The sequence below is a fragment of the Homalodisca vitripennis genome, chromosome 1 (genome assembly GCF_021130785.1).
Source record: "Homalodisca vitripennis isolate AUS2020 chromosome 1, UT_GWSS_2.1, whole genome shotgun sequence".
Classification (NCBI taxonomy): domain Eukaryota; kingdom Metazoa; phylum Arthropoda; class Insecta; order Hemiptera; family Cicadellidae; genus Homalodisca; species Homalodisca vitripennis.
The window spans coordinates 25,773,901-25,783,607 of NC_060207.1; the positions used below are offsets into that span (position 1 = coordinate 25,773,901).

The following is a 9,707-nucleotide window of genomic DNA, read 5'->3' on the forward strand; positions in this document are numbered from 1 at the left end:
GCTGACGAGCAAAATGAGAATCGTACAAGTATCCCATGTTGACGAGCAAAATAATAATCGTACAAGTATCCCTTGTTGACAAGTAAAATAAGAATCGTACAAGTGTCCCATGTTAAACGAACAAAATGAGAATCGTACAAGTTATAAACCATGCTGACGAGGCAAAATGAGAATCGTACAAGTATCCCATGTTGACGAGCAAAAATAATAATCGTACAAGTATCCCATGGTGACGACAAAATGAAGACTCGTACAAGTATCCCATGTTGACGAGCAAAATAAGAATCGTACAAGTATCCCCTTGTTGACAAGTAAAATAAGAATCGTACAAGTGTCCCATGTTAACGAGCAAAATGAGAATCGTACAAGTTTTCCATGCTTGACGAGCAAAATGAGAATCGTACAAGTACCCCCATGCGACGACGTGCAAAAATAATCGTACAAGTATCCCATGGTGACGAGCAAAATGAAGACTCGTAACAAGTAATCACCCATGTGACGAGCAAAAATAAGAATCGAGTACCAGTAGCCATGTTGACGAGCAAAATAAGAATCGTAAAGTACCCTTGTTGACAATAAAAGAATCGAGTACAAGTGTCCCATGTTAACGAGCAAAATGAGAATCGTACAAGTGTTCCATTCCCATGCTGACGAGCAAAATGATGAAATCGTACAAGTTATCCCATGTTGTCGAGCAAAGTGAGAATCGTACAAGTGTCCCCATGTAACGAGCAAAAATGTGAATCGTACAAGTGTCCCATGGTGAACGAGCAAATTGAGAATCGTACAAGTATCCCATGGTGACGAGCAAAATGAGAATCGTACAAGTATCCCATGTTAACGAGCAAAATGAGAATCGTACAAGTGTCCTTTGGTGACGAGCTAAATGAGAATCGTACAAGTATCCCATGTTGTCGAGCAAAATGAGAATCGTACAAGTGTACCATGTTGACGAGCAAAATGAGAATCGTACAAGTGTCCCATGGTGACGAGCAAAATGAGAATCGTACAAGTATCCCATGTTAACGAGCAAAATGAGAATCGTACAAGTGTCCCATGGTGACGAGCAAAATGAGAATCGTACAAGTATCCCATGGTGACGAGCAAAATGAGAATCGTACAAGTGTCCCATAGTGACGAGCAAAATTAGAATCGTACAAGTATCTCATGTTGACGAGCAAAATAAGAATCGTACAAGTGTCCTATGGTGTCGAGCAACTTGTAAGTCGTACAAGTTACAATGCTATAAACATTACAATTTCGTGAACGACTTACTGCTAATAAAAAGGGTAATGTTCTAGTGACAAAGGTTATGATATTTACAATATTTATTACTACTTTAGGAGGTGATCAGCTCGGGGATAGGGTTTCACATAATCTTTTGTGGAGAGTTTACTACCCTCTATCTCGTATCACATGACTAAAGTTTAAAGACATGGGACAATGACATTATTTTCTTTGTTTACACATGTCTTGTATATCGCGGTACCTCCACAATCATTCCGGGAATAGGATATAGAATAGGAAGTGAAATTTATATTATTAATACAATGTTTATCAAGCCACCAATTGTGCTTTTCATATATCCTGCTCATAAAACAACATCGCTTTTATCTATTTAAATATTTTTTATAAGGAAAGTAACTTTAGTAACATATTTTCAATTTCAGAACATACAATTATATCAATTTATGAATAGCAGTAAAACATATTGTTGTTTGTTTAGTAATGTTATTTAGGTTTCGGTTCTCTTTATATTTTAATTATAAAATATAATAAAGTGCTCTTTCATATAAAAGAAACTCAGATTCACATAGAAAATTGTAATATTTCTAACAGAACAATAAAACTTTATTATTAGATAGGTTTTATAAATGGAATCTAATATATGGATAATAGGTTATTTATATGATACCATAACGCAGCAAATCACATACATCAGCGCCTTCAACTTCATTCTTTGCAGTCCGCAGTACGTGACAATCTGTAAGTTGGTGTGGCGGAACAAAATGTGAAGGAGTCAAACTATAATTTTGGAAATCTGCTTGTACAGTAAAGCTTATTTTGGCATTAATGACGATGATTAGTAAAATAATTTATTAAGTTACAGTGATTGTCATTGTTAGTTTGGTTACACTATAATCTTCAAAAAATTGTTCTCTGGATTAAAATATCCACTGATCTTATTGTGTAATTATATAAAATACAAATTGCTATTTTGATCGTGTTGTCGTACATTTGGCACTGTATGGGTTTTATTTATACATTTTTCACACTACAAAACTTCTAATTACATTTCAGTATTAATTAATAATAGAAAAACTTTCAAACTTGTACCCTAACATAACATAAATGTTGATTATAATATAAATAACGCACCATAATACATCGCGTCAGACAAATGCAACATCACTATCATAGCTAATCAAACCTTGAATATAACAGTAATAAAACGCAACTACAACAATTGAATAATTGAATTGATTTCAATGTACTCCTTACTCAGATGGTAGGCCATTTTGGAGTGTTTTTTACTCGTAAACAGTTTGTAAAAAATATATTTTTACTATTAACTTATATGTGTAACACATTATTTTTTCAGGAAAAAATATGTATTTAAAGTATATGATTATACTATAAATACATCATGCATAATCCATTAAAAATGACTGCTCTAATTGTATTTTAAAAGTGGTGGGACTACCCCTGGTAATGTGAGATAATATTATAAATATTAGAATCTGAGATAGTCAATTTATTCTTCTAAACCACAAGTAGCACACGAAAGACTACATTTGTTGATATGTATACGATTTTTTTTTAAATTTACAAAACGTAATTATTACATAAATGTTTCCATAATATACAAAAGTTTAGAGAATTGTACGCACTACAAACCAAAAATAAAAATAACCAATTTCTAATTTTTTAATTTTTTAAAATTGGTAACAAATTTACATTTGTTACTATGATTACGATTATTTTCAAAAATAAAAAAACTAATTTTACACTAAATATTTTCAAAATATACAAAACTTTTGCATAGTATAACCTAAAAAAACCTAATAACAAGCTATAAACAAACATAATAAGCCATACCTATAATATATCACTAATTTTTATAATGGCTAAATGAATAAATCTATCTGCCAAGTCTCATGACGTCACTGTGACATCCTGTAGCCAAAACGACAAAATCAATTTCACCATTAAAATCGGAAATTCTTTCTTTTTCAAATGGTGTATTAATAGTGGCACTAGTGTACATTTAGGTACTATGTGAACTTTAAAACATTTGACTTTAAAATGTCGATTGCCACCCATAGGTCGATTCAGATCGACATTATAATGCTGATTGCCAGTTCAAGGGCTAAAACTAATCAGCCATTTTCTAATTCCTTTGTCGAAATAACAGGCATTCCTAATGCGTCCGCTTTAGAATTAGGCCGTAGACTCACATAGCCTCCCTTTGCAAATCTTTTGAAGTGTAAACCTAATTGACGGGCGAAGTTTCAAAGCCGCTTCTCACGTAAGAAGATTACCGCGCGCTGTCCGCTGGGCGAAATAAATGTGACGTCATCCGTCTGTATTACCGCTTTCACGGGCTGTGCTGCCAGGAACTTAACACTTAACATGGCGGCACTATTTTTGTAATCACTGTTTTTATTGTCCTGACCTAATAAGGCCTTCTTTATACATTATTATGATCCACACATAAAACCTTGTCAGTTAATATTACAAATTGGCGTTTCTGGTGAGTACACTAGTACACAAATAATCATGTGAATTGTAGTACCAGAAACAGACTTAGAAATCCGGAACTAACAGTTACGCCTAAACCATACAATACATTTTTTACGATAACCTACAATTTTCTAGCACCCAGATTCTATAACAAAATTCCTGCATATATAAAAACATCAATAATAGTAAATATTTATATAAAAAAAAATTAAAGAGTGGATCTTTAGAAAACCTCGAAAGTCATGAATATGTTGTATAAAATAGATTTTTTTTGTTCTTTTATGAAAAGTCCATGTCATTGTAATTTTATTTAATTTCACGAATGTTAATTTAATATAAATGGTCTAATGATGTTGAGCTATAAGAGTATTGATGTTATTATTTTAGCACTGCTATGTTTCTTTTTTAGTTATGTATGAACGTGGCCAATTTCAGTAATGTTATATTTAATGTTAACAATGGAACCTCTAAACAAGCTTAGCCTTCTGAGGTCCTAAATTTTCTCGCCAGTAACTTAGAAGTCAATTGTGTTTTAATGTCATGTACTTTATTTGAAAAAGGTAATATTTTTTGTTTTAATGATACTTGCTTATACTGAGTATTATTTTATTATAATTTCTTTCAGTAGTGATTATTTTCTATAAATAAATTTTATATATCATGTTTCCTTCTGTTTGTTTGAAAAAATTATTTTAGTGTAAGAGAAAATAAATATTCTTATTATTATTTGTATCTTTCTAGGTATGTGCAGTTTTCAAATCCTTCAATCAACAAATCCATATTAAATTTGCCATCTCGAAAATGTTCCTTAATTTTATATTATTATTGTAAAATGGTGTATCCGTTGGAAGAATAAATAAATAAATAAAATGTGTAAAGGTCGTTATGGGGAAAATTATACTGAAATACATGAAGTGATATATGACATCTACATTAATTTTAGTAAAGTAATTCCCTATTACTTCTAGTCACAGTTTAGAGACATCACCCACACAGTTGAAATCTTATGAAATTTGTTCTTCCTCCTGAGAGCCTTATTCAACCAAAATGTTTTGAACTGAAACTGGCAAAACCAGTCATGCATGTCCGCATAAAGGTAAATGAAGTTTAGAACTATCGTGATTCAATTATGGTCAACTATTATTTCTTTCTCACAATTCGCTAACTATTTAATACATTATTGCTTTGTCAAATTATTGTTTTGTTGAGTTATTGTATTTTTGTATGTACAAAGGTCCTTCTTACAGTACCTTGGACACTATCAAACGTTTTTAAAAGGAATACCTGTTCATTTTGTGAATATTATGTTTTGTAGTATTTTACATTTTGTCTAAGCCTCACATTTCGCATATTTGAACTTAATATCAACATGAGCATCACTGAATTTTACTGTGTGAGTTTAACACATTTTGACTTTTACTCTTCTCTACACTACGTTTCTACAATACCTCAAGATTGTAATGAAATACTTTGACGTGGTGTAAATGGGAATGACTTTGAAGGTAACCATTATACCATCGCCTAAAGCTAAGAGCTATAGCACTACTAGTTACTTTATCCTTTGCAATACGATATTACATGGAAAATGTATAAAATATTAACAATATTATTAAATAATGTCTCCTTTATAGAACTGTTAAAGGTCATTCCATATATTTATGTACCTTTTTATGTTTAGAAGTTCATCGATAGTAAAAAAACAAAACCATTAATAAATATTGTTTATTCGTCATTGGTATATAAACAGTTGTTTGGACCAAACATAAAATAATAACCTTAAAAATGTTTCTAAAACAAATCTTTTTCATTTAATAATACACTAGGATTAGTTTTAGGCACTTTTGTAAATTTAAAAATGTTCTAAATTTGACAATTGGTGATTTTTTTGCATTTGTGTAAAATATCAACATTGTTTTCGACGTTTCTATATATATATGGTGGGTGTTATATATTAAATGGTCAACTTATTTTGAATTTGATTATATCTTCAGTGCTTTTATATGTCCATTTTATAGAATTTTGAATTGCCGATTTGTCCAACACAGTGGTTTTGACAATCGTTAATTTAAATTTGTATACTCCACTATTGTTACATTTTGGTGTTCCGAATTGCTTTTATTTTTTATTACAAGGTCGAGGTTATTAGAAGTTTTGAAACCCAATTGATATTTTTATTTGTACAATAATTTGTTAATTTTGTGGCAATGTTTACCAATTATTTATTTACTTCATTTATTTACCTTAAACTACTTACTATTTACCTATAACTGAAGATGGATTCTTCAAATCCGAAATGTACTTTGTACAAATCGAAAAACTATGTTCAAAGGTTTATTCTTGTTACTTATTTTAAACACTTTTTGAGGCAACACTTTTAATAGTTGCCTCTAAAATACATAAATACATTCATTTTTTTAAATAAAACGAAAGCGTTTACACAATTAAAATATACAGCTTGGTTGGACTGGATGGTTGTGGAGTTTGATGAACGTAGTTAAAATAAAGAAATTTGCTTCAGTAAAACTCGGAAATACTAGTAAACTATAAGGATATTCTTGCTCAGAAACTTTGGAGATTACGAACTTCTTATTAAATTTAATTAATTAAATTAAATTATTAAGCGTAAATTTCTCATAGTGACAACTATAGACCGTATGGACTTAAGTATGAAAATATTTAGAGCTAAACATTAGGTTCCATAGAGTTGAATTAATTAAGCAACAGTACGTATCATCCCCAAAATAACCAGAGATTTGGGTTGAATTTTTATGGAGTTGTATAACTGATAAGTTTGTTAGTTTTAATGATTTTGACAGAAACTTATCGATCTCATAGATAACTTCCAAAAACCTGTATAACTTTTTATAAAACTAAAAAGCTTTGTAATTTAAATTATATTCCAGATCAAAACTAATAAATTTGTATAAGCATAAACTTCAAAAGTAATTTCCTTACATTAGTTTTACCTAGTAGAACGGACATAAGAGTCACTATAACTGTTTTGTAAGATACAGCGCAGCGTGATATACAGCTAAGTAATGGGTTCACAAGTAGTGCTTGAGGATTCAGATGATTTATATTGTCCTCGACCTCTCTCTTGGCTACATTTTCTCTCGTCTGAGATATTTTCGCATTCATTTCACCTAATGCACGTACTGCATGAATCATCTTCTTTTAGAATCACTGGAAAACCAAGAACACCTATAAAACTATGTGCTTTTCTGTCCACCTACACATCCGCATCAATATTTAATTCAATAAAAATAAATTTAAAATATTTCACTTACTGTTATCCAAGAATTTTCCAAAGGATCGTAGTACTCCTTTATTAGGTATATTTTAGTGTGAATTCTATTATTGTTTAATGCTTGATCGTACACTTCGAACTTTGTTTAAACTTGTATATATACCACGGTGTACTTTTAAATGTAATTTATTATACACGTAATATTGCTGAGGAAATATAAAACTGAAAGGTGGAATGGTCAATCATGTTAGACGTTCAAGTATTATTAAGTTATAGTTCTAGAAATATTTTCAATTACATACCAGTGAGATACGTTTAAATTGAAAGATAAATATAAAATAGAATGCAAACAGTGTGGAATTAAATATAGTACTGGAAATATAAGTTTACATGGATTAAATAACTATTACTAATCATAAAATACAACTTTCAAAACTTATTTCGTAGTGAATATTCTTAAAAATATAATGTGACATGGATCAATAACTAATAATATTCATTGTTAATGTATAACGTAACCATTTAGTAAAAATACATAAACACATACAAAGTAAATTCAAACTAACGTAGTACCTAGAAGTTCAATGCAAAATTTCAAGGCTAGAGGTGAGAGTCTACAAATTAAGTCACAGTAAATCGATTTTGTATGTGTTGGCATGTTTAGGCTGAATGTGGTAATATGTCATAAAATCTCTTGTTGAGTTTGTTTACAGATTTATTTATTTTTACATGTTCTCGTTGCCATCATGGATACCCATAAGACCAATGTAAAATGTTTGCTAATGCTAAAAAAAATCCCATTCTGTAACATGTACGATCATCGAACTCAGTGTTCCTCATAGAATTGAAGCTTCTCGCCAAATTTCAGGTCTGCATGTGAGTTTGTTTTCGAGATATCATACAAACACTAGGTAATAGCTTCTCGAGTAGTAGGCTTCGCTAAAGCTAGGCCAATCATACATTTAAGAAGGTTTCAAGATATCTGTCGTTTGAAGAGAATAGTTTTTATGCCTTTTATTAAGAACCATGGACGGGTTGTAGTTCGAAAAAGATTAACATTGTTTTTGGTTCTGCATAAAAAAGGTTACAACTTCATTTTTTAAACGCGCTTTACGTATCAGTGCACAATACGTCAATATAAATAACCCTTCAAGATTTACTGAGTTCTAAAGTGTTTGTGGAGGGAACGGTTAATACAAGAAGAGTGTTTTCCTAACACTAGAATCCCGTTTTCCTTATCGCAGAGGTGGGGTTCGGTTACTACAACTTTTACATTGTTTGTTGACAAGAGACCGCTCTGGCCCAGCTGTTACAAACAAATAATAGTATTTGTTTTGGTATATTGTTCTTTTGAATTTATGCAAAGAATATATTATTTTCAGTTTCTAAGAATTCCGCGACTGGTATCATAATAATTACCATTTAAATTTACCGGTACAGAAACTTTGCTAACACAATATTAGATTATGGAAATATTTTGTTTCTTTAGAGAACCATCTGTAGTCACCAGAGATTCAACTGAAAGTGCCAATAATAAGCAGTCGGCTGTTTGTAATAAAAACCCGTCTCCATTAGTATAGTTCAATATATATTTTTGTCGGCAAAGATTGAGCACGTTGTGAATCGAAAAATGTAGATTTAGTTTTTGCGTGTCTTGTATTCTCAAAAATAATCAAACGTAGCTATATTTTATTTTTATTTATCTGTTTCTGTGATAGGTGAAATGCACAATAATTCAGGTGTATTTACCAAGTCAATGCAACAATGTGTATTGGTAACAACTTCTCATTATGTATATATCTACAATATTATTAACATGATTATTATTGTTTTTGTTTCAGAGACTTAAGATTCAATAAAATAAAAGACATCGTACCAGGCACGTTTAGAAACCTCCACAGTCTCAACACACTGTAAGTTTACTATTTAATTGTACTTAAGATTATATTCTAGACAGTTATAGTATATTATTTGCAAAATTATGCATCAAGTTTTATAGATAGTGGAATGCAAAAACAAATGTAATTGGATGATAATAAGAAATACTTCATCAATTCATAAGAATAAACATTTCCCTTGAAATATGTTGGCAATATTGTCCTACTATGTATCGTACGCTAAAATTATCTATTTAATCACTATTATAATTATAGGTATTTAGGGTGATAATAATTATTCCATTATATTCAGAGTTAAGAGGAATTATGTAATAATAATAATCATTATTTTTTATGTTTAGGTCCCCCCCCCCCCACCCCCCCCCCCCCCCACCCCCCCCCCCCCCCACCCCCCCCCCCCCCCACCCCCCCCCCCCCCCACCCCCCCCCCCCCCCACCCCCCAATCATTAAACTTTCATTTGAATTTTGAGATCAGTGGATCAGAGTCCTGATAGTCCTACAAAGCCGAAAGCCAATTTAGAAAGTATAAGGGTACATAATGGTTTTTTATCATCAGTCACACTAGTTTTGGAAATGTATTGAACGAGTTAAAATATATAACGATAATTTTTCTCACATCAACTTTTTTATAGATACATAATCTATGTTTAGACACTTAATAATTATATCATTGTCAGACAACTAACTAAATAGAGAGATTGGAATTCGCCAATTTCTGAGCCTATGGTTGTCAAAAGACGATTTAATATATATATATATATATATATATATATATATATATACTAGCTGAACCCAGCGAACTTTATTCCGCCTTAAA

The 9,707-nt window shown here is 31.1% G+C and overlaps 1 protein-coding gene across 1 annotated transcript in view; it reads left to right on the forward strand.

Annotated features, from left to right (window-relative positions):
- Positions 1–8,908, forward strand: part of LOC124356096 (peroxidasin-like) — a 201,300-nt gene extending 192,392 nt beyond the window's left edge. Inside the window, exon 2 of the mRNA XM_046807289.1 lies at positions 8,833–8,908. Coding sequence (XP_046663245.1) covers positions 8,833–8,908 — 76 coding nt within the window. The remainder of the gene's footprint in view (positions 1–8,832) is intronic.
- The last annotated feature ends 799 nt before the right edge of the window (positions 8,909–9,707 follow it).